This window comes from Oryctolagus cuniculus, chromosome 8 (assembly GCF_964237555.1).
Source record: "Oryctolagus cuniculus chromosome 8, mOryCun1.1, whole genome shotgun sequence".
Lineage (NCBI taxonomy): Eukaryota > Metazoa > Chordata > Mammalia > Lagomorpha > Leporidae > Oryctolagus > Oryctolagus cuniculus.
The window spans coordinates 36,891,538-36,917,886 of record NC_091439.1 but is presented as its reverse complement, the minus strand read 5'-3'; the positions used below and the strand labels follow the sequence as shown (position 1 = coordinate 36,917,886).

Below are 26,349 nucleotides of genomic sequence, written 5' to 3'. Positions count from 1 at the left end.
GAAATGTTGAAGTCTATGCATTTTCATTGTACCCGTTTTCCATGAACTTTTTAAAAAAAGATTTTTTTTTTTTATTTATTTGGTGAAAGGCACAATTACAGAGCGAGAGAGAGAGATCTTCCATCTGCTGGTTCACTCCCCAAATGGCTGCAGTTGTCAAGGCTGGACTGCTCTAAAGCCAGGATCCAGGAACTTCATCTGGGTTTCCCATGTAGGTGCAGGGGCCCAAGCACTGGGACCATCTTCCACTGCTTTCCCAGGAGTATTTAGCAGGGAGCTGGATTGGAAGTGGAGCAGCCCTCGAACTGGTGCTCATATGGGATGCCGGGCACTGCAGGCAACAGCTTTACCCATTACACTACCACAGCACGGTCCCACTAGTGTCATCTTGATACCAACAAAGGAAAATTAAAGGCCAATATTACTTATGAATATAGATGCAAATAATCTACATAAAATAATCATAGCCAAATCCAGGATATCTAAAAACAATCAGAATCGTATGATGTCGCTCCCCGTCTTCGTGGAGGAGCAACACAGGACCCTGCGCTGTTCTTTCTGTCTGCTCGGCCCTCCCCGGGTTTGCTGCTGGTTCTTCCCGGGTTGGCTACTATCCCTTCCACCTCCGTGGAAGGGCAGTTCCCCCTGGCCACATTCCCCACTTCCGCAGGGGAGCGGCACACCGCCGGCCGGTTCTCTCGGGGGCTGCACGGGTTCCCTTAGATGTTCCCCATAGATGTTCCCGGTGCATGCCGTCTCTCTCCTCCTTTATAGTCCTCCTCCGCCAATCCCAACTCGGCTGCCCACACGCCGAGTACGCTGCTCTCCAATCAGGAGCAAGTCCTACAGTTTATTAGCTGAACTGGAGGCAGCTGTGCGGAAGCTGTTTACTTCTCTCCCAGCGCCATATTGTGGGAGAGCAGATGCATAGAATAAGTCTTAATTTCAGTAACTTAGTCCAGTCCGGATTGCTCCCCACAGTATGATCTACCTGGTTTATCTCAGGAATGCAAAGATGTTATGAAGTCTATTAAAATCTTAACTGTATTATTAAGGGAATGGGGTCATTTCGTTAGATGATAAGCATCTGTCAAGTTTCAGTTTCAAGGTAGGAGAAAAACTCTTACCAAGCTAGGAAGTTAATTTTGTTAACTTTTGTACATCATAAGCAAAAGTATTTAGTGTTACAAGGATGTTCACCATTACTGCTTATATTCAATATTTTATTGGAAAGATTAAGCAACATCAAGAAAACACAGAGATAGAAGGATTAAAGTGAAGAAATTAGTTATTTCCCAGGCCATGTCGTTAAATACACACAAAATCAAAAAAACTCTACAAATACTGCATCTTATAAGAGTACAGCAAGGTTGCTGGATACACAATGATCAGTGTACATAAATTAGCATTATTCCTATATTCTAATAGCAGCTATACACAACTACGATTTATTGACCTTTTGGTGTAAGGTACTGATGCTACCTATGCATACATTATTTAATCAAAAAACAGCCCACTAGATGTATTTGTCTTCTTTTTAACAGAGTTTGAACTTGAGGCTTGAAGAGTTAATTTGCCGAAGGTCATACTAGTTAAGCGTGCCTGGGACTACAATCGGAATCTTTATGACCCTAAAGCCTGTCATGTTTTTAACCACTAGATACTCTTACATCCTCCCCACTGATGGTAAGGAATATGATAACACCTTGCTTTGACTTCAACTGTTACTTCTTTGGCTTTTAAACTTTTGGGGGGGATAGAAAAATCATCCTTACACATCATCTGGTTTTACAGACAGCATGGATAAATGGAATCAGATAAGTGAAATTTGTAGAGTTTCAGGGTATTTGGAAATAAAGCTAGGTGGTCGTGGGCCCAAAAGGATAATGGCTGAAGCAGTCACTGAAGAGGGTCCAGGCCGGGGGCCGCCCGGGGGCACTGGGGGCCCAGGGTTCTGTCGTGGACGCAGCGCCCAATCCCCGCGCCGCTCGCGCACTGCCTGCCGGGAAGCGAACACCCCTGCCAGAGGGCCGCGTCCACCCCACCGGCGAAGCCAGCCTTCTGTGTGCTGGCGAAATGAAGGAAGGCGTGATTCTTTAAAGAGAGAACACAGCCGAAGCAGTACTGCACCATCCAGCTTCCTCAGTATTGCCCTGAAAGATGGATTTCATGTTCATCATCGCCACGGCAGTAGGAGCTATCGCCACGCTTGCTGCTGCTGCTGTGGCTGCCCTGTTAATAGTCAAAGGTCTCGGTTCTTTGAAGCAGTGGACAGCGAGGGACCGTGAGAGCACTAAAGAATCTGGTAAAGACCCCACGCCTATTCTTACGATGAAAACCAACATGGAACAGGAAACACACGGAGAACTGGACGAGGACGATCAGGGAAGGCAGGAAGCAGCGGACGACGACGAGGAGGGAACACACGGAGAAGTGGATGAGAACGAGCAGGGAGCACGCGAAGAAGTGGACCACGAGGAACAGAGATGGCAGCGAGAGGCGGACGACGATGAGGAACAAGGAGCGCACCAACAAGTGGAGAAGGAGGAACAGGGCAGCCGAACTCTGTGAGTGTAAAGTTTAACTTCGGGCAGACAGGCAGGCACCAGATACCGAGCAAGTGAAGTGGCAGGGGCTGGGCCGCACCAGGCTTGTTTGTTTGTTTGTTGTTTTGTTTGAGGACCAGGGGCCGCGGCGAGGCACAGGCTTGTCTGGTGTCTGGTGACACACGAACTTGGGATCATTTTACTGTAAAACTAGTTTTCAGAGGGAAGGGTTAACGGGCGAAGGCTGCATCTTCTAGAATGTGAGAAAGGAAGATGGGTGACGGGAAAAGTTGTATTTCTTGGCAAAAGTTTGGATTAAAAACAACCTAAAACGCGTTCATCGCGCTTTCACAGCGGACAGCAGCTTGTTCTGCGCTGAGGACCCCCTCCTCCTCCCCCGCCCCGCCCGGCTCCGCGACCACCCGCAGCCCGGGGGCGGGGGCGCGGCGCGGCCTGGGCACCGCACAATGGGCGCCACCTCACAGAGCCCGCAGTCGCGGGCGCCGAGGCCTCGCGCCGCGCAGCGGAACGCGCCGCGGGCGGCACATGGGCCCCTCGGGGCGGCGAGGCCGGCGGGTGGGTTTCCGGGCTGAGAGGGCCCCGCGAAGGGAAGGAAGGGGGCGAGGAGGCTGCTTCTGTCGCTCGGACGCCCCACGTCGGCCGAGCCTCAGCAGCATCCTGCGTCGTGACAGGCACGCCTCAAGTTGCCTAAACCACCTACAAGGGTGCGCAAAAACACGAGTGCAAACGGCCGGTGCCTGTCACGTAGCCCAAGGCAGGGGCCTTGGCCGTGCGAAGGCCAAGCAAGCCAACGCCGCTTCCCTTCCTCCTCGCTTCCCGGGTCCTCCCCGCCCCCGCCCCCCCTTCCCCTGCCTCCCGCCCCCGGCTGGTTCAGCTGCCTCCATTTTCCAGATCTTTCTCGAACCCGCAGCTCCTCGGGCGGCCGTTGCCCGAGCGCTGACGGAAGCAGCCGAAGTGTAGGCTCCGAGCAGCCTCGGGCGCTGAGCCGCGGCTCGCGCACCTCCCCGGCGGCGGAGCGCGCAGGCGCAGATCTCAGTAACTGCCGGTTGGAGGCGGCCGAACCGCAGTGGAGAGGGACCTAGGCGGCGGGACGCGGCGGAGCTGGCGGCGCGGGCGGCCTCTACCCACTCCGCGTTTTCCCGGCGCTCTGCCCTAGATTTTCTGCGTAGCGACTTGGGGTCATTTCTCCCTTGCTTCTCGTTAGGAGTGGCAATCCCGGCAGCAGCAGCTCGGAAGCGGACGCGGTGCCCTCGGCGGAGGCTTCTGCACTAGCCCCCCGACCTTTAGGCGGCGGGATGTCTGTGGTTGGCATTGACCTCGGCTTTCTCAACTGCTACATCGCCGTAGCGAGGAGTGGCGGCATTGAGACCATCGCCAATGAGTACAGCGACAGGTGTACCCCGTAAGTGCCTCTTGTGGTCATAACCCTGACCCTAAGAAACACTTTGTCCCGCCCTTGTGTTTCTCCTGCCCGCTGGTTCCCTCGGATTGTCCCCTGATGCTTGCCGAACCCCGAGATGACAGGTGCAGCCCATCAGCTGCAATCCCTGGAGACCGCTGGTTGGCGGCCCCAGGTGGCAGCCGGACTTGCTCGCCAGCAAAGCTGCTTTGCGTTCAAGGACAAGGGACTTACTTGCACATCTCTCCTTTCCGAACCGCACACCCCTGCCTCCCCCCGCCGCTCTCCCCCAGAGCGTCTGTGTTAGGTCGCGGGGAAGGGGGTGGTGTGGGACCACCTGGGCGTCCGGAACGTGGGAGAAGGGGTTCGGGTTCCCTCCAGTGGGGTTTGTGTGGGATTATCCCGCTGGCGTCCCCCGCCCCCACTCCCCAGCTAAGTAGAGTTCTGCGTTCTGCCCTTCCTCCCTTCCCGGCGTCTCCGCCGGCAGCTTTCTCCCAGGAAAGTAAGAAGTGAAGATGAAAATGAAATGCAAGTTCCTCTGACCCCGAAAGGCCATTTGTGGGGAAGGGAGCGGGGAGACCCGTGGGGATTTACAAAACCCAGTGTGCTTAGGATTGGAGGTGAGCAGACTGGTTTCGACGGCCCTGTGTTACTGAGGCGTTGCTAGGGCAGAGATTCACAGTGGGAGCCGCTGGCCTCCTGGCCCTGGGAATGCCCTTCTGTTAATGGAAAGCGGTGGAGTTCAATCCTACCGAAAGCGAATTTCTAACGAGTGAATGGTTGAGGAGTCGGAGGCTGCTAGCCTGTATAAACATGACTGTGGAGTGAGTCTATTATGAACATTTAACTGAAAGACTTACAAGGAGTGGCCTTATGTCATGGAAACGTGTTTCCACATGTTCTGTTGCTCTCTGGTCTAGGAAGTTTGTTGGCAAAGAATAATGGGTATAATTAATACTGGGATATGAAAAACTGGCTTCTTATTGTAGACTCCTGTTACCGGTAATTTTGTGGGGAAATCAGCTGTTAATGTGTTACTTTTTATGGAAAGGTGATTGAATGTATTGATCGGACCCTTCTGAATGACCCAAAATGCAGTAGTTTAAATAGAATAATCCTAACCACGATTGGCATTAAATCATGTTTAAATGCCTAAACTTTCACAGTTTTATGGATAGTTTGAAAACATGGCTGGAGGTATTGACAAGTACTTGCAGTCTGTGACTTGATTTCTTTCCAAGAATATTCTAGATGACTGACTACTTCATCTCGATGTATGCATTATATTTCTGCTATTGAAATTGCAGATGTTTATATCCTCAAATTTGGCATAAGTCAGATAATGCTGATAGTACTGTTTGAGCACTTTGTTGCTCCTTATCTTTTCTGGATTTTATGCTCAATGAATAGTGGAAGCAATAATTGTGGACTACCTGTGAATCTCTCATCAGATATGGTCTTCAGCCGAAAAAGACCAGGAGATTCCACCCTCCCTCTTTGAGCAGAGTAGACTTTAATAGAGACAGTCTTTGGCTTCAGTGATTCAGTCTATAGAAAAAAGTAAGAGGTACAGTGGACATTCGCCTAGACCTGAAAAATCTTATCCTGAATGATCAGAAACCAGAAATATAAGAAAGTTACTGCATTTCCAGGTTCACATATCTCCTAGGTAGTGAGCCCATGACTCCTTACAGAGCGTGGCCAGACTTTGTCCCAGGGTTCTTAAAAATTAGACCTTCTTCTAGAGGTCTCTTTGATACTATTTGTAGGCACGTAGGCATATTGACTGATTCTGTGTGATTGAGATTTGGTGTGATATTTCTGATGTGTGTGTCAGAAACTCAGTACTAATATCTAATGAGCCTAATCCGAAGTAGAAAGTTTTTAAGGTGGAGGGATCATATTCTCACTTAGCTTGCATCAATAACTGCTCTTGTCTCCATGGCTGTGCCCTGTCCTTTACCTGAGGAGTATAGCTTTTGCTGTAAATGAAACAGGTGCTTCATGGTAGTCTGACTCTCTTATATTGTGTATTTACTTTGTGGGGTTTAAATCATTAAGGGAGAAGGTAGCCCTTCCTGGTACCAGGACCTGCATTCATTTTTTTGAGTGCCTAATGCAAAAAGAATAACTATTCAAGCATCTTAACTCTTCTAATACATCACAGCATTTAATAACAAATATAAATAAGCTTTGTAAAAAATGCATTCATATTCTAGTTGCTGATAATCAGGGCCAATGAAAGATATTTCTAACATGGGAAGTACATTATAGAAGAATCCTTATGAAAAGAGGAAGGAAATGTTTTAGTTGCTTTCAGTATCTGCATCTATGCTTTCTCACACTTGTTCCTTTTTTTTTAACATATATGACTATGTGTACACAGATTCGTATGTAAACCAAGGACAACTTAATGAAAAAGGATTATTTAAGTTTGGCCTAAAATTAAAGAACCAAAGCCAACTAGTACATCTTACTCTCTACATTTACCTTTTGTAAAGTTAGAGCGCTTGTTTAAGGAAAATTAAAAATGTTTATGAAAAAAGAATTAAGAAATGTTTATTTTGGTGAAAAAAATTTTGAAATCCACAAAATTTTCACATTGTTCATTTTCAATATTCATTTTCCTGAACTTTTTGAAGATCTCTCATGTGCATGAATTTCAAGACTTTTTTGCACCAAAATAAGCTTTTGCCTGCATTTTCCACAAATGTTTTGAAGTTCCTACTACTAGCGTCATCTCTTGCATAAGTTGAAGAAGATGAAAGAGATTAACATCAATTCATATATTGAAGAGAAAAAATATTTCTCTGAGCATTCTTATTTAAAAATGATTAACCTAAAAATAAATGTTTTGTAGAAAAATAGCAAGCATATTAAATGATGAAATAAAAAAATTGTAATTCCTCCACTCACAAATAAAATTTAAAGTGGTTTTCTGTGTGTATTTTCTAAGGGAAGAAGAAAATATACTTTATATTCTATCTGGTAACCTCTTCCTACGTAAGACATACTGCTATACTATTAGTTTTAATTTTTTTTTAAGATTTATTTGTTTGTTTGAAAAGGAAGAGTTACAGAGAGGCAGAGACAGTAAGAGAGGTCTTCTGTCTGCTGGTTCACTCCCCAAATGACCACAGTGATCAGAGCTGAGCCAGTCTAAAGCCAGGAGCCAGGAGCTTCTTCCAGGTTTCCCACAATGGGTGCGGTGACCCAAAAACTTGCGCCATCCTCCATTAATTTCCCAGGCCATAACAGAGAGTCAGATTGGAAGTGGAGCAGCTGGGACTCGAACTGGCGCCCATATGGGATGCTGGCACTGCAGGTGGCAGCTTTACCCACTACGCCACAGCACAGGCCCCAGTTTTAATGTTTTTATAGTCATTAGATTAACCCATCCCCTATTGGATATTTTGTTTGTTTATGATTTTTTGGTAAATAGTACTTCAATAGCAATCTAAATTTTCAATCTTTAATTTCTTCAATTAACTTCATACAAGTAGAATTACTAAGGACACATTTTTAAGGCCTTAGACATGTTTGTATTGTTCAATTAAGTATAGATGTGTGCAGATTTGAATTTCCATCCCAGGTTTTAATTTATCAAGGTGATTAATTTCACACATGTAACATCTTATAGTAAGGAATATTGTTTTTTAATGAAGTTATTAGTTTCTGATAGGTGTATTGTTGGTTTTATCAAAAATCTATTATCACAGATTAAATATTCAATTTTTTCTTAATTACCTTTTCCCTATTTTTTAACTAGTATATGAGTAAACTAGAAAAGGGGAGAAATACTTTTTAAACACTGTTTCTCAGATGTGTGCGATATCTTCCTTAATTCATAAAAGCAGCAAACACTTAGTATGTTAGAAATAACTGCACATAGAAAATGCAAAACTCCAAAGGTTAATCATGTCTATAAGATTGATAGTAGGGACTTTTATGGTGATGGTGATGGCAGTCTGAAGGCACAGGGAGGCTTTTACCTTTTTCTGTTTAAATATTTGTTACCCTAACTGTTGGTTTTGAATGGGTAAAAATGTTATACTACCATAGTTGTAATGATTTGTGATTACTTTAAAATTTACTGTATATGAGTGAAATGTTCTTTTTCCCATTCAGTTATTTATAGCCCTTGCCTGTATTCCCACTAAACTAGAATCTTTTTGCTTTTTACTTGTTACACTTACTTGGTGAAGCATTAAGCCTTTTTACTGTAATGTAAATTTAAAATGTTATCTCAAAAATAAAAGAGGGAAGAAGGGTGGAAGGCAGGGAGGGAATATCATTATATTCTTAGAATTGTACTTATGAACTATATTGAATTTGTTTAAAATTAATTTAAAAATTTAAAAATAAAAATGTTTAAAGGAAAAAAATTGGTTTTGTTTGTTTTACTATTAGCTTATATTAACTTTGCTTTAATATTTTAAATGCTAAAGAATTATATAAAATGTTCCCCTTTGTCTCTTCTAAACCACCTCCTGAAAGTTTATAGTGTGTGTGTTTGTAGTTATACAAGGATGTGATTATAGGCACATATCTGGGATTTTTTTTTTTGCTTTTAACAAAATTATACAAAATATTATATAGGTTTTGCAAATTGCCTTTTTTCAAATCATATTGTGATCACATTCTCTAAGTTTTACATATGGCTCTAATCCACATTCTTCTCAATAACTGTGAAGTATTCCATTGCTAAACGTGGGATGTTTCAGATTACTTCCTACTGAGAAATATTCAGCAAACAACTTTGCTTTTTTCTTGTTATCAAATTTGCAGAGTGGAAGAGCAAGGGGCTTACACTTTAGGTCAGAGCTGCTACATGAAAAATCTTTTTAATATGAATATTATTTAAAGGAAAAAAATTAATCTCCAGCTTTGATACTATGAGCAAGAAATTTTGAAAAGTTCTGAGAGCCAAGGAATGATTAATGCAAATTATATAATACATATATTTTATGATTTTAAAACTTTAACATATTATTGATAGTCTTTTTGTTTTTTAAGATTTTACTTTATTTGAGAGGCCGGCATTGTGGCACAGCAGGTTAAGCCTCCACCTGCAATGCCAGCATCCCATATGAGCATTAGTTCAAGTCCCGGCTGCTCCACTTCTGATCCTGCTCCCTGCTAACACACCAGGGAAAAGAGGAAGATGTTCCAAGTCCTTGGACCCCTGTGGCTCTTGTGGGAGACCTAGAAGAAGCTTCTGGCTCCTGGGTTGTGGCTTTAGCCTGGCCCGGCACCAGCCGTTACAGCCATCTAGGAGTGAACCAGCAGATGGAAGATCTCTCTCTGTTACTTTGAGTTTAAAATAAATTAAAAAAAAAACAAAAAAAAAAACAAAAAAAAAAAAACACCTTATTTGAAAGACAGGGTGACATTGAGAGAGAAGGAACTTCAGAGGGATCTTCCATCCACTGGTTCACTTCCTAAATGGCTGCAACTGGCCAAAGCCAGGAACCTAGAACTCCATCTAGGTCTCCCACATGAGTGGCAAGGACCCAAGCATTTGGACCATCTTCCCCTGCTTTCACTTGGCTCATTAGCAGGGAGCTGGATCTAAAACTGGCGTTCCAGTATGGGAAGCCAGCCTTGCAGGTGGAGGCTTAACCTGCTGTATGTACCACACCTGGCCCCTCTTGATAGTCTTTTTAATATGTGGTCATTAAAGTGCAAATTAATGAACATCATAAAACTTGATTTACAAAAATAGGTGACCAGTGGTAGTTTGCAAATCCTTTTCTAGGCAGTCATAATCAAAAGAATTCCAAAAATACCGTGCATTGATACTTTATTTGAACTAGGTGAATTTTAAGATAAGTTTTATAAATAATATATTTAATGTAATAGTTAATGTATTTAAGGGCCACTGTTGTGGCACAGTGGATTAAGCTGCTGCTGGCGATGCCAGCATCCCATATCAGAGTGCCTGTTTGAGTCCCAGCTACTCAACTTCTGGTCTACTTCCATAATAAAGTTCCTAGGAAGGCAACAGAAGATGACTCAACTATTTTGGCCCCTGCCACCCACGTGAGAGATCCAAATGCAGTTCCTGGCTCCTGGTTTCAGCCTGGAACCCATGGCTGTTGCAGGCATTTGGATAGTGAACCAACAGATGGAAGATTTATCTCCCTCTCTCTCTCTCTCTTTGTCTACTTATTTAGGGGCTGACTTTGTGGCTCATCAGGTTAAGCCACCACTTGGGATGCTGACATCCCATTATCAGAGTCCTGACTGCTCCACTTCCAATCCAGCTCTGTGCTAAAGTTCCTGGAAAAGTAGCAGATAGCCCAAGTACTGAGGCCCCTGCTGCCCAAGTGGGAGACCCAGATGGAGTTCTGGGGCCTCCTAGTTTTGGCCTCGACCAGCCCAAGCCGTTATGGGCATTTGGGGGGTGAACCAGTGGATGGAAGATCTCTATCTCCCTCTCCCTCCCTCCCTCTCTCTCTTACTCACTCTCTGTCACTCTGCCTGTCTTTTTTTTTTTTCCCTAAGTTCATTTTTTTTTTAATTTTATTTAACATAAATTTCCAAAGTACAGCTTATGGATTACGATAGCTCCCCCCCCATAAGTTCCCTCCCACCCACAACACTCCCCTCTCCCCTTCCATTCACATCAAGATTAATTTTCAATTATCTTTATATACAGAAGATCAATTTAGCATATATTAAGTAAAGATTTCAACAGTTTGCACCCACACAGAAACACAAAGTGTAAAATACTATTTGAGTATTAGTTATAGCATTAATTAAATACCTAAGAGTAATTGTGTATTAATTACAGAGTTCAACCAATAGTTTTAAGTAGAACATAAAAAATACTAAAAGGGTAAAGTATTAAGTTCTTTTTTGTTCTTTTTTTGTTTATTATATAGTTATTTTTTTTATTTAATATGAATTTACAAAGTGCAACTTTTGTATTGTTGTGGCTTCCCCCCCAACCTCCCTCCCTCCCGTGGCCCTCCCCTCTCTCACTCCCTCTCCCATCCCGCCCTTCATCGAGTTTCATTTTCAATTACCTTCATACACTGAAGATCAACTTAGTATATACTAAGCAAGGATTTCAACAGGCTGCACTCACACAACCACACAAGGTATAGGGTATTTTTCGACTAGTAGAGTTGTTTTTAAGTTTCATAGTAAAACACATTAAGGACAGAGATCCTACGTGGGGAGCATGTACCCAGTGACTCTGCCTTTCTAATAAATATATCTTACATAAGCCTTTAAAAAATGTACTTAATGTACCTAATCAGCTTTTTAATATTTTGTTGACTTATGTAAATGTATAATTTCTGTTCATGATTTCAACTTACAGGCTGATTTATGTATGAATTATGTTTATTAAGCATTTGGAAACTTTTATGTGTTTGTTTAATCCTTTGTTCCTAATGAATGGTTGCAATCTCTCACTAAATGGTATGTGCCTAGAAGTCAAATTTTTTAAGTAGCAATCAAAAAACAAATAACAACAATGAATACTTTGGAGAATATTCTTCCCTCTTCCCCTTTTTAAGGTAACATTTTTTCCAGATAGTAAGTTTTTGAAACAATATTCAGATAGTTTATTCACTGCAAAACTTTCAGATCTTTTAATTTATACATAAACATTGAAACTCTCCAAGAAAAGGATGTCTCATCAAGCTTATTTAAACTTCAAAGGTGTTGTGTTTCACAGGCTGCTGTTTGGAAATAATAACCTAGGGTACTAGTTTGCAGTTGCATGTGATTTTGCCCTCTAAGGAACAACTGACAATATCTGGAAATATTTTGGTTGTCACAACTAGGGCATAAAAGGGAGCATCTAGTGGGTAGAGTCCAGAGACACTGTGAAGATCCTAGTTATATGGCCCAAAATATCAGTCATGCCCAAGGCTGAGAAATCCTTCGCTATGGACACCTTTTCAACTGCAAGTGAAACTCCACAGTAGTTGACAATTTGAGGCAGAGCCTAACTGGCAATGGAAGGGCCTGACCCTTTGATCTAAATCTTTTGATTGCCCTCTTATATTATTATTTCAGCCATTATGTTTTTTATCATCTACTGGGTGATAACAAAGAGGCTAAAACTTGTAATTGTGTTCTTATGGAGCTGATGAGGAAAAATAGAAAAACAGTAGGCTATTTTAAAAGTTTAAGTGGTAAAATGTAGAGATTTTAGATTCTTGGTTGAGATTGACTAGAAAGGAAGCAAATGCAGAGTGCTAACCTCTTGAGTGAGAAATTTCTTAGTCTTCTGGTATTAAGTGCTTTCTCCAAGCTAATCATGCTTGGTATTTGTAAGAGAGACAGAAAATCTTGAGGTTTTTTTTAAAGATGTATTTATTTATTTGGAAGGCAGAGTTATAGAGAGAGGGAGAGGCAGAGAGACATTTTCCATTTGCTGGTTCACTCCCTAAATGGCTGCAACCCAGGAGCTTCCTAGGTCTCCTGCGTGGGTGGCAGGGGCCCAAGCACTTGAGCCATCTTGAGCTACTTTCCCAGGCATATTGGGGCACTGGATCTCAAGTGGAGCATCCAGGACTCAAACTAAGCTCATATGGAATGTCAGCATTGCAGGTGGCAGCTTAACCCACTGTGCCACAGTCCCAGCCCTCCTGATAAATCTTAAAATTTCAGAGAAAACAGATACAATTTTCTTTCTTGGTTGCTTTCTTTTCTTTCTTTTTTAGATTTATTTATTTGTTGGAAAGGCAGAGTTACAGAGAGGCAGAGAAAGAGATCTTCCATCCTCTGGTTAACTTTCCAAATGGCCACAATGGCTGGAGCTGGGCCAATCTGAAGCCAGGAGCCTGGAGGTTCTTCCAGGTCTCCCATGTGGGTGCAGGGGCCCCAGGATTTGGACCATCTTCTATTGCTTTCCCAGGCCATAGCAGAGAGCTGGATCAGAAGTGGAGCAACCTGGGCTCAAACTGGTACCCATATTGGATCTCACCATCACAGGTGGAGGCTTAATCCTCTGTGCCACAGCGCTGGCCCTTCCGATATAATTTTCTTAAAGTCGTGTCATTGATTTTTGTGCTCCTCCCCTACTAAAAGGAACATGGGGCATTTAGAAGTCTTGTGTGTTTAGAATTTTGTGGCATTTTCTAAGAATCTGTTAGTGCCACAATAGTGGCACTATCAGATTGGATATTATAGATATAACCTGCATTGTAAGTCTTCCAAGTTTAAGGTATAAAATGGAATTTCCAAATAGTAGTTGAAGTAGTGCATTTAAAAAGTAAAATATAAATGGATTATGCTGTAATACATAAATATGTATGTATGTATAAACTGTATCTCTTTCTGTAAGAATTTTTAGATCAGCCCAATCTGTGTTACAAGGTGTCCCCTTGATGTTACTAGATTGAGTAAAAATTTTGAGAGAATAGGTATCTAATTTTTTTTCTGAAAATTCTTGGCAAGTATTTTTTACTTTAATGATTCAAAAAGATTCTAAAATCTTTTTGAAGGAAATCTGGAGGGGCGGGTGCTGTGGCATAGCAGGTAAAGCTGCCACCTCCAGTGCCAGCATCACATATGGGCTCTGGTTGAGTCCCAGTTGCTCCCCTAACGATCCAGCACTCTGCTATGGCCTGAGAAAGCAGTGGAGGATGGCCCCAAGTCCTTGGGCCCCTGTACCCACGTGGGAGACCTGGAAGAAGCTCCAGGCTCCTGGCTTCGGATCGCCCAGCTCCAGCCATTGCAGCCATCTGGGGAGTGAAGCAGTGGATGGACGATCTCTCTCTCCGTCTCTGTCTGTAAGTCTGCCTCTCAAAGAGGTAGCATCTTTTGTTGGTTCTGTTGTAGCACCTAGTTTACTTTGATTTGTGTATTTATATAACATTGTAAGATCCAAGAGTGTCAAAACCACATCTTTCTTCTGCCCCTCACCATTCTATCTGTAGCAAATTAACAGAGTTTCAGACATAGCAATTACTCAACAAACATCTGTTAAATCTGCTGAATGAACTTTTTTTGAATGAACTTTTTACCTGTTTGCCTTCCATGAAAATCCATTAATTTTGAACATAACAGTGATTTGTTCAGCCCCTAATAAACACTGCTGTTGGATATTACTTTTCCAGTTTGTATTACATATTAACATATGGTATCCTCTCCACTATTTAAAAATAGTTAATGAAGTCCTGTTACCTACTGAATAAATATCAAACTTATAATCTGGACTATGAGATCCTATATAGTCTGGCCTGGGTATTAACAGACTGTCATGTGAAACTAGCCAGGATGTATTATTCCTGGTCTCCAAATAAGTGCTATCCTTAGAAGCCATCCTATTCATTAAATACCTTTTATGTACCAGGCAGTGATCTAGGTCAGTGCTTTCCAGAAGAACTTTCTGTTCTGTGTATCTGTTCTATGTATATTTTGTTCTCTGTAAATCCTCAAGATATATGTGGCTTTTGAGCACCTGAAGCATAACTAGTCCTGGGGAACTGAATTTTTTTTTTTTTTGAAGATTTATTTTATTTATTTGAAAGAGTTACAGAGAAAGGTAGAAAGAGAGAGGTCTGCCATCCACTGGTTCACTCCCTGGATGGCCACAACGGCAGGAGCTGTACTGATCCGAAGCCAGGAGTCAGGAGCTTCTTCCGGGTCTCCCATGTGGGTGCAGGGACCCAAGGACTTGGACCATCTTCTGCTATCCCAGGCCATAGCAGAGAGCTGTTTTGGAAGAGGAGCAACTGGGACCAGAACCGGCACCCATATGGGATGCCAGCGCTGCAGGCCAGGGCGTTAACCTGCTGCGCCACAGCGCTGTCCCAGAACTGAATATTTTATTTTAGTTAATTTAAATTTTGCTGGCCAGATGTAGCTGGTGGCTACCATATTAGATAGTGTAAATTAAGGAGGCAGTGGGTGTATATTAACCTCATGTGGTTCTGGCAAGGAGATAAATTCAGTGAAAAAATTAGTCAGATGGTGATCCATACTGAGGAGAAAAATGAAATTAGGCAAATGATATTTGTGTGCTCACAAAGGATCATCAGGAGAGATGTCTCTTCCAAACTGACAATTGAGCAGAGACCTGAAAGAAATGAGCGCAAGCCATAAGGAAGTATGTAGAAGTGTTCAGAAAGATAAAATAGCATGTACAAAGGCCCTAAGGCAGAAGCATACTTGACGTAATATTGGCAATAGCAGGGAATTTAGTGGGACTGTGTTGAATAGCAAGCGTCATCCAGACTGTGAAGGGCTTTATTGGCTCTTGGGGGTACTTTAAACTTTTACGTTGTGGGACAGAGCACCATTGAAGGGTTCTTTTACAGGGGAGGTTCATGATCTGAAGTCTTCAGGAGATGACTCTGTCATGTTGAGAATATACCTCTCTTAGCCCATTTTGTGCTGCTGGGGCAAATATCTGAGGTTAGGTAACTTACAGGGAGGTTTATTTGGCTCACAATTCTGGTGGATGAGTAGTATTAACAACGAGGTACTAGGATCCTGTTGAAGATCACCTGGCTGGTGGAGAAGTGAAAAGGGAATCAACTGCACACAGACGGCCTGTGGGGTGGCCTCCCCTTATGACAGTCTTCCTTCTTGGAGAACTAATCCAGTCACAGGAGATCTAACATACTGTTGAGGACATTAATTCTTTTTGCAGGTGGTGTCCACATGACCTGTTCATCTCCTTTAAGGGCCCACCTTTTCAAAGTTCCACCACTTCAATATCTGCACTGGGGACCAAACTTCTAGAACTTGAACTTTCAGTTCAAATCACACTGAAACTGTAACAGTACCTGTATACCAGGAATGTCCTTTCCCATGAGTCAGATAATGTGAAATTTTACCCCCTTTTTTTTTTCAAGTTCTATTATTTAAAAGCGATTATTCTAATCTTTGCTAATATCATTTATAATTCTGTATAGTCTATATATTGGTTCTTTTCAACAGATGATAAATTCTCCAAGAACAAGAACTGTGACTGTATATGCACCATGCCTATAAATGTTTGGATTGTTTCCTCTATTTATAACTGAAATCGGGGACACATTCTCTTGAATCATAACATGACATAGTATTTTGATAAAAATATTATCCATACTTTAGATAAAATAGCAATCACATTATGTTTATTATGTGCCAGATATTATGCAAAGCAGGTACTCAGATTCACACTTAATCCTCACAAGCCCTGCAAGAAGGTATTAACATTGCTTCCAAATAGGAACCTGAGAACAAATAATGATTATGCCATTTTCACAGTTTCAACAAATTTCCCTACCATTAAATAAGCAGAGCAGGGGTTTGAATCAAAGCAGCACTGCCTTACTGAATATAGTTGTTTCTTTAAGGTAGGTCACAGCTCAGCGGAATTTGAAAAACATTTTTGAGTACCAGCATAGTATTGCCAGCTATTAGGACATCTAAAAAATTCTGACATTTATTCTGACAATCATTCCACTATTAAGCAAAGTTTAAAAATATATGAAAGTGAGGGCATTTGGCACAAGGGCTAAGACATCACTCAGGGTTCTTGCATCCATATGAGAATGTCTGGTTCAAGTGCCAGATATTCTGCTTCCATTCTAACTTTTGCTAATGTGCACACTAGGAGGCAGAAAAATAATGGTTCAAGTAATTGGGTCCCTGCCACCCACATGGAAGATCCTAATTCAGTTCCAGCTCCTGGCATCAACTTGGCCCAGCCCTGGCTGTTGAGTGTATTAGGGGAATGACACAGTGGATGGAAGTTATCTCATTCTCTTTCTCCCTCCCCACCAAATAAAATGAAAATGTCTTATAAATATGTGAAATGTTGATTTACATAACCTATTTTAAAATAATATATGACTGTATTATTTTACATTTTTATAAGGAAAAGTAGGGTCATAATACATTAATATAGAAGTATAGAGTCCTGTGCTATGGCACAGTGGGTTAAGCTGCTGTCTGCAGGGCTGACATCCCATATGGGTGCTGGTTCATATCTCAACTGCTCCACTTCTTTTTTTTTTCTTTTTTTTATTATTTTTTTATTTTTTATTTTGACAGGCAGAGTGGACAGTGAGAGAGAGAGAGGTCTTCCTTTGCCGTTGGTTCACCCTCCAATGGCTGCCGCGGCAAGCGCGCTGTGGCCAGCGCACTGCGCTGATCCGAAGGCAGGAGCCAGGTGCTTCTCCTGGTCTCCCATGGGGTGCAGGGCCCAAGCACTTGGGCCATCCTCCACTGCACTCCCTGGCCACAGCAGAGAGCTGGCCTGGAAGAGGGGCAACCCGGACAGAATCTGGCGCCCTGACCGGGACTAGAACCTGGTGTGCCAGCGCTGCAAGGCGGAGGATTAGCCTAGTGAGCCGCGGTGCCGGCCTCAACTGCTCCACTTCTGATCCAGCTCCCTGATAATGAGTCTGGGAAAGCAGAGGAAAATGGCCTAAGTGCTTGGGTCCCTGCCACCCATGTGGAAGACCTAGATGAAGCTCCTAGCTTCAGCCTGGTCCAGCCCTGGCCATTGCGGCCATTTGAGGAGTGAACCAGCAGATGAGATGGAAGATTCTCTCTGTCTGCCTTTCTGTGTGTGTGTGTGTGTGTGTGTGTGTGTGTGTGTGTGTGACCTTCTCTCTTTGTAACTCTGCCTTTCAAATAAATAATAAAATCTTTAGATAAAAATCATGGGAGCAAACTTTTTTTTTTGTTCTGTTTAGGGCCTGTATATCTTTGGGATCAAGAACTCGAGCCATTGGGAATGCAGCTAAGAGCCAGGTAAATTGTTAATGTTGTATTTTGACTTATGGGAAGAATTAACTGTATCTTGATAACTAAGTTTCCGTGTTACATAGATAAGAATTTTTTAAAAAGTGAAGAAAAATGTAACATCTTTGTAGCTTTTCAGATATACTTTGCTGTGGAATGTAAAATATTCCTTGAATTTTAAGTCTTAAAAACATTTTAATTGTAAAGGAAGGGTGTGCTCTAATGCAACATCAGATTTTCCCTGTATGGTAACTTCCTATGAGTGATATTCTATCTAGAAACATACACTTCAGTGATAAGCAATGTCTTGGTAGAAAAGGGAGGGGAAAATGGAGGAACTAATTTCCAAAATAACCTAATGTGGCTATAGCAACTTATGTGGAATCTGTTTAAGTGATTTACATATCTAGGGATTTGAAATGGCTGTGAGTAGAACATTGACTTTTAACTTCTTGTGATACAGATTGATTTTCCTTGGACTTACTTCCCAGTACCAAAAACTTATATATACCTGGGTTATCTTCTTTCACTTATGATTTGTATTAAGGCTGTCTTTTATAATTGCCCCATGTATGAATGTGTTCTCTTCTAGTTTTATATTGTATATAAAAATATTGAGTTTGTGCTAAAATAACCCCTTCACTTGTTTATATCATATTCTGGCTGATTTTCTAAGAGTATCATAGTTTCTAAAGAAAGCAGCTTACAAAATCATTTCTCATGAAGTATAGAAGAGATTTATGGGTAATTCATCATTCTTGTAGTTTTCATTTCATAATTAAAGATAAATTTGGCTTTAAAAGTCCATAAGAGAGTAGCAGTTACATCACAGCGATATTCAATAGGGTAAACTGAATGTTCTAGTTGAAGAAATAATTTTGCCAAAACTTAAGCTACTTAAGACACTTTCACTGAACATCATGCTACATGGAATGATGTAGCATGTGTTTTAAATTACTAGTCTAGAAGCAGTTCTCAGCAATGGAAGCAACATACTTAGTATATGAGAAATTTCACAAAGGATTAGATGTTGAGAGGATGAGAAACACAGAAATAAAAATGTAAAGATATAAGAGAAATAAAAAATAATAATTCACTAGAGTACAAGTGTTGAGGGAAACCAGACAGATAAATTGTAGGTAGGTTTTGATATTTTACCTGAAGAGTTTTAAAATTTAGCTCATTCTCCTTTGAAGCATTAATTCCCAATATAGGAGGAGAATTTCGGTTGGGGGTAGTAGCACTTATGATACATACATTTTAATTGTACAAATTGTATAACTTTACTATCAGTTGGAGACCAGCAAAATGAATGCTTGTGTGTAATTCTGAAATTGCTTATGTACAATAAAGGGACTTGATGGTTCTCAAGTTGAATGACAGTAGTTTATTTTGCATTCATTAAGTAATTGAAAATTATACTTGTTTACTGCCAACAGATAGTCACAAATGTAAGAAATACAATTCATGGCTTCAAAAAGCTTCATGGACGATCATTTGATGATCCCATTGTGCAGACTGAAAGGATCAGGCTTCCCTATGAGTTGCAGAAAATGCCTAATGGAAGTGCAGGAGTTAAGGTAAGCTTTACAGTCCCAGAGTAGAAACATCTGAATCTGAAGATTAACTCACATATGATAATATTGCTATTGGTATTTTATAGTTGATCATTTTCCTGTGGATATAGTAGATATACACCAAAGTGACAGGCATTTTTTATAATGTAGTATTATGCAAAAAATTACAATTTAGATAATATTTTAAATACAAATAATACTCTCAACCACTGTTGTTATTATTATTCAAATAATAATCCCAACCACTGTTTCACTCCCCAAATTCCCACCACCACAGCTTAGGCTAGACTAGGGCCAGAACCATGTGAATGGTAGAAACCCAATTACCACTGCCTTCCAGGGTCTTCATTTGCGGGAAGTGGGAGTGAGGAGCCAGAGGCAGTAATCAAACCCAGGCACTCCAGTGTGGGATGTGGGTATCTTCATCACTAGGTTAAATGCTTACTTCAAGTAATATTTTTTTTGTCAAAGAGAAAAATTATTATTTGGATAACTGTAATAATAGATGAACAGTTTTTAATGGGTAAAGGCAAAGGCATATCTGATTTATAAGTGACCCAAAAAGTATGTTACTTTGCTTTAATGGATTTTTTCTAATTTAGAAGACTCTTGTAACTATTAAAAGTATTAAAGCAGATTTTCTTCCTAGGAGAGATAGATAATGGATTTTTAATTCTGCATCCTAAGATAATTTGTGGATAGAAAAAAAATCTCAAAACACATAGTTACAATATGAATTAACAGTTCCACTCTTAAATGTATACTGGAGTTGAAACATGTCCCCGCAAAAAACTTGTACATTAAATGTTCCTGACAGCATTATTCAGGACACCCAGAAAGTAGAAACAGGCCAAATGTTCATCAACTGATGAATGAATCTGCAACTATACAATGGAATATTATTTGGCCATAAGAAGAAATGAAGGCTGGCGCCTTCATTTCATTATGCCTCCCATATGCATATCCTCCCATACCCCATTTGGGCGCCGGGTTCTAGTCCCAGTTGCTCCTCTTGCAGTCCAGCTCTTTGCTGTGGCCCGGGAAGGCAGTGGAGGATGGCCCAAGTCCTTGGGCCCTGCCCCCGCATGGGAGACCAGGAGGAAGCACCTGGCTCCTGGCTTCGGAACGGTACAGTGCGCCGGCTGCAGCATGCCAGCCGTAGCGGCCATTTGGGGGGTGAACCAATGGAAAAGGAAGACCTTTCTCTCTGTCTCTCTCTCTAACTCTGCTTGTCAAAAAAATAAAAAAGAAAGAAAAAAAGAAATGAAGTACTGATGCTGTACTATATAGCATGTGAACATCTGTGAACCTTGGAAATTTGCTAAGTGGAGTGTCCAGAATAGGCAAATCTGTAGAAACAGAAAGTAGACTAGTGGTTGCTAAGAGTTAAGGGAAAGGGGAAATGGGAAGAAGTGACTACCAGTGAGAACAAGGCTTCTTTTGGGGTGAGAGATTGTTCTACACTTAGATAGTGGTGATTAGCACACATGTAAATATATGAAAAACTACTTAACATAGTCCAGAAGTATGACCTTTATGCTATGTAATTTAAATATTTTAATTACTTTAATACGTGTATTATGGGTATGCATGTATTTCCATTTTTAGATGAGGTAGATGATGAAATGTTGTAAAAGAATACTACTGGCCGGCTCTGCGGCTCACTAGGCTAATCCTCCGCCTTGCGGCGCCGGCACCCCAGGTTCTAGTCCCGGTCGGGGTGCCGGATTCTGTCCGGGTTGCCCCTCTTCCAGGCCAGCTCTCTGCTGTGGCCAGGGAGTGCAGTGGAGGATGGCCCAAGTGCTTGGGCCCTGTACCCCATGGGAGACCAGGAGAAGTACCTGGTTCAGTGCGGTGCGCTGGCCACAGCGTGCCGGCCGCGGTGGCCATTGGAGGGTGAACAAATGGCAAAAGGAAGACCTTTCTCTCTGTCTCTCTCTCCCTCTCACTGTCCACTCTGCCTGTCAAAAAAAATAAAATAAAGAAGACTACTAAAATATTTCAGGGAAGACACTATGAGAAGTTAAAGACAGGTAGACAAAATGTGAAGCCATATTTTAGGGGAAGTTTGTAGGTCAAGCACGGATTCCTAAATGGGGAAGTTGGATCGGTTATGATGGCAACAGCTGAGATAAAAAATACTATTCTGATATCCTTTAGATACCACATGAAGAAGTTCATGGAAAATTGATTTAAAGAAACAGAATATGGACTTCAGAAATATTTTGCACCCAAATCAACCTGAATTTTTTTTTTAAAGATTTTGTTTATTTATTTGAAAGGTAGAGTTACAGACAGTGAGAGGAAGAGACAGAGAGAAAGGTTGTCCTTCTGTTGGTTCACTCCCCAAATGGCCACAATGGCCGGAGCTGTGCTGATCCGAAGCCAGGAGCCAAGAGCCTCTTCCTGGTCTCCCATGTGGATGCAGGGGCCCAAGGGCTTGGGCCATCTTCTACTGCTTTCCCAGGCCATAGCAGAGAGCTGGACTGGAAAAGCGGTAGCTGGGACTAGAACCAGTGCCCATATGGGATGCCAGGCGCCGCAGGCAAAGGATTAACCTACTATGCCACGGCACTGGCCCCTCAACTTGAACATTTTGAAGTGCCCTTATATATAATAAGCCCCATTGATGATAATCTGCAACAGTTTTATTCTACTCTAGACTTTAAGCTATTTAAATTTTTTTGCTTTTATTTTTTTAAAGAGTTTTTTTTTAAAGATTTATTTATTTGAAAGCCAGAGTTGGGGGGGGGGGGGGTCTTCCATCCGATGGTTCACTCCCCAATTGGCCACAACGGCCGGAGCTGCACTGATCCGGAGCCAGGAGCCTTCTCCGGGGTTCCCATGTGGGTGCATGGGCCCAAGGACGTGGGCCATCTTCTACTGCTTTTATAGGCCATAGCAGAGAGCTAGATAGGAAGTGGAACAGCCGGGTCTCGAACTGGTGGCCATATGGGATGCCAGCACTTCAGACCAGGGTGTTAACCCACTGCGCCACAACACTGGGCCCCTTTTGCTTTTATTTTTAAGTGATAATAGATCATGCTTTGTGAATAGACTGAGAAAAACAGAATGTTTTTAAAGAAATCCAAACCCTAATTTTTTGAATGATTCAAATTTTATGCACTTATAGTGAGCATCTGTAAGCTTCTTGAAAAGACTATGAAAATGCTGGTCAGTCCTGTGTAGAACTGTGTTCATCTTTTGAAGGCTGAGAATTTTCAGAATTGAACTCGAGTATTTTATCTATTTTTGTGGATTTGTTTGAATATACTTTGTTTATTTCTTCTAACTTTCTGAATATTCTTATACAAAATGAAGCATTTTATTGTGCCATTCATAGTCGAACAAAGAATGATATTTGATTCATTTTCTTTTTTCTCAATATACTTGATTTCTCCCTGCTCCTTGGCAAAAAGGCAGTAATTTGACATAGTATTTTTAACTTACTTATAAATCAATCTGGAAACCAATGGATATTGATTTTAGGCCTGATTCAAAGTAAATCTTAAATCATTTTGTATACATATTTATACATATTCATATGCATAAAAAGATTTTGCTGCTTGAGAGAGTTCAAAATTCTTCCAAAGGCTAGTATTATAGAATACAATTATTTTATTTATTCTACTGGGGATCCAGAAGTAAAAGAACATAGCCTTTTCTTCAGTGAATTAAATATAGTTATGTGGGCTCTAGGATACCTTTGTATTGCTTATACATTTTTTTATTTTAATTATTTGAATAAAGCAGAAGTCCCTCAGTATTCCTTGGTTAAGAGGCTCTGTCAAGTTTCATTTTATGTGCCTAAATGGAAGCTAGTCTTAAACCTATATATAAATAAACAATTTGGTCTTAAAAATAATTTTTAATTTCATGTGTATCTCTTTTATCATTGTTGTCTCCAGAATCCTTGGAATATAATATATATATTAAATTTCATTTTTTAAAGCAAGGATTTTTTTTTTCTGGTGTTCTTATTTCCTTTCCCCTGAACTGTGTGATTAAAGTTTTCATTTTAAACCCAGGGAGAGTTCTTGTGTATGTGATCTTTCTCTCCTTCATCATTAGCTGTATCACACTTGGAAAATGAATGACGAAAAATGCTTTTTTGGGAATAGAGATGTGAGTTGATAGACTTCTGAAAATAATTTGCTTCTTTTAATACTATGTGTAAGATACTGGAACCTCAGAAATGTGAGAGGATGTCCCTGTTTTTTATGAAGTGCTGAGTCTAGAATTACTTTTTAAAAGAATTACTTTTTAAAAGAAAACTTCTTTGAACAATGACTGCTTTGTTACTGTATTTTATTTATAGAGTAGATGCTCACTAAATATTTGTTGGATGAATAAATGGCTCTTTAAATAATATCAAACTTCTGGTTTTAGGTGCGGTACCTAGAAGAAGAGAGACCATTTGCAATTGAACAAGTTACTGGAATGCTGTTGGCCAAGCTTAAAGAGACTTCAGAAAATGCTTTGAAGAAACCAGTGGCTGACTGTGTGATTTCAGTTAGTAGCAAACACTTTTAATCTTACTGTCCAATGTATACGTATATTGAAATATTTTTCTTCCTTGGCACTTTCTGTCCTCCTTATCCAGTAAATAACATAAGTTCTTTTTGGGTTTTCCTTTAAAAAAAAAATTACCAGGGAAAGCAGTTGGCCTAGCAGTTAAGATGCTGACTGGGATTCCTGCATCCCATATCAAAATGCCTGGGTTTGAGACCTAGTTCTGTTCCTGATTGTAGCTTCCTGATAATAATGCACACCCCAGGAAACAAGGTGATGGCTCAAGTAGTTGGATCCTTGCTACGTAGGTGGAAGACCAGGATTGAGTTCCTGATGCACAATTTGTTGCAGGCATTTGGAGAATGAACCAGTGGGTGGGAGCTCTGTCTCTCTTCTCTCTGCCTATAAAATGTGTGTGTGTGTTTGTATGTATTCTAATAATCTTATTTGGTGTAATTTAAGATTGAATGTCCTATAAAGTCAGTTGTGATAATCAGTGAATCTTTAAAAGCCAATGCATGTAATTATTTATGTCACTTATTGTAAAAGTCTCCTCAAGGAGCACTTTACTTCCCACCTCTAAAAGACCTTAGTTTCAACCAAAGTTGAGAATTCCTAGTTGGGAATCTGAAGTTTATATATAAATTTTATTTCAGAGGAAAAGAGATCTTTCTTCAAAGATTATAAGCAAAACATTTATTTACCCTGCCTTTTCTCTTAAGATCTCATTAACTATTGTTAACTAGTTTTTAAGTCACATGTTGTCATTTAAATGTGAATATGTTTACTGTTAAACTTGACTATGTAAGAGTGTCGTGTCTTCAGAAAAATAGAACCAGATTATGAACTCTTCAGTGAATTTAGTTATTACATTTTCATTGTTTAATTTTTTTTTATTTGAAGAGCACATTCAATTCCCTAATTCACTCCCTAATTACTCTCAACAACCAGGGCAGGCCAGGCTGAAACCAGGAACCCAGAACACAATCTGGGTCCCTCACATACTGGTGCATTTGCAGGAAGCTGGGTCAGAAGTAGACTAGCTGAGATTCTAATCTAGCAGCAACTTCACAGCTGCGCCATAGTCATTTGAAACTTTTTAATAGGGGAAAAATATTAGAACTTACTATTTTGTTTTTCAGACATTTAGTAATAGTGAATAATAGTTTACCATTCACTGGGTATTATTTATAGACATGTGTTAATCTATTTAATTCTCAGAACCTCCCTATGAGGGTAGGGTATTATTACCTCAGTTTTATAGATTAAAAAATGAGGTGAAGAGAAGTAACGTGTCCAAAGTTAAAATAGCCAACTAGTGCTAGAACCTGATAGTTCATTCCCAAGCTTGTGTTCATAACTCTTCAATTACATATCTACTTGAAAGTTTGTGTCAAAATGATGCAATTTTTTCAAAAATAATCTGTCTTTAATTCAGATTTCTTCCTATTTATTTAACTAACCTTACTTTTAATTTAATATCAGAAATTAATGTCCAGAGTAATACGGACATTTTTCCATTACTAACTTTGTGGTTGATTAAATAGATCTCTTGTGAACTCTAAAAGGGCAAGTATTGTGTTTGTTTTGTGTACTATTTTATATCCCTAGTAGATAGAAATGTATCTGGTACTTAATAAATTAATCATTCATTATAATTTAGGTTTTTGTCAGGAGGATAATACCAAAATAGGATATGCAAACTTACCAAAGTTGAGATTATTTTTGTGTTGTTATATCTGTTAAATGAGACTTCTACATTCAAAAAATAAAATTGGAGATTACTTACTTCAAACCTAAAATTGGAGAGAGCCCAAGTTATTTTGTATATACTTAATAATTGGCTTCTTAGAAATTTGTCTTTGGGCCAAATCAAAGTACTATTTAGTTTGATAGAACTGTTTATAAATCTTTAGTAGTTTTAAGTTAGAGTTTACTTAATTTTTAAATAGAAATATATTTAACTTTTTGATGGTTTTTAAGGAAATACAAGCTCATTATAAGTTCCTTGTGATACATTTCCCCTCCTTGGAAATATAACCATTTGGGACTGGTGCCATGGCTCATTTGGTTAATCTTCCGCCTGCAGTGCCGGCATCCCATATGGGCTTTCTAGTCCCAGTTGCTCCTCTTCCAGTCCAACTCTCTGCTGTGGCCTGGAAAAGCAGTAGAGGATGGCCCAAGTACTTGGGCCCCTGTACCCACATGGGAGACCAGGAAGAAGCACCTGGCTCCTGGCTTCGGATCAGCGCAGCACTGGCCGTAGTGGCCATTTGGGGAGTGAATCAACGGAAGGAAGACCTTTCTCTCTGTCTGTCTCTCTGTCTTTAACTCTACCTCTCAAATAAAAAAAAAAAATTTTTTTTAAACAACTGAATATATCTTCACGTTCTGTGTACATACACAAAATGAATGATGCTATGCATGTTTCTTTTTCTTTTTTATAAAACTAAGATGTCATTCCCTGACAACTCATGAACCTGATTGATTCTAACAGCTATATAAGATTCCATTATATGGATATACTGTAGTATGCTTAACTAATCCTTAACTAATCTCATTTTAACAGAATCTGGAGTTTTCCATT

The 26,349-nt window shown here is 40.7% G+C and overlaps 1 protein-coding gene across 3 annotated transcripts in view; it reads left to right on the top strand.

Moving 5' to 3' along the window:
- Window positions 1-2,022: 2,022 nt before the first annotated feature.
- Window positions 2,023-26,349, top strand: part of HSPA4L (heat shock protein family A (Hsp70) member 4 like) — a 70,859-nt gene continuing 46,532 nt past the window's right edge. The window contains exons 1-5 of one of the 3 annotated variants that reach the window (XM_008267946.4): window positions 2,023-2,567; window positions 3,772-3,969; window positions 17,625-17,682; window positions 19,113-19,253; window positions 23,640-23,762. In XM_008267946.4, the coding sequence (XP_008266168.2) occupies window positions 2,161-2,567; window positions 3,772-3,969; window positions 17,625-17,682; window positions 19,113-19,253; window positions 23,640-23,762 (927 nt within the window). In that variant the 5' untranslated portion in view covers window positions 2,023-2,160. The other 2 variants (XM_002717242.5, XM_051819866.2) reach the window with 2 other exon arrangements.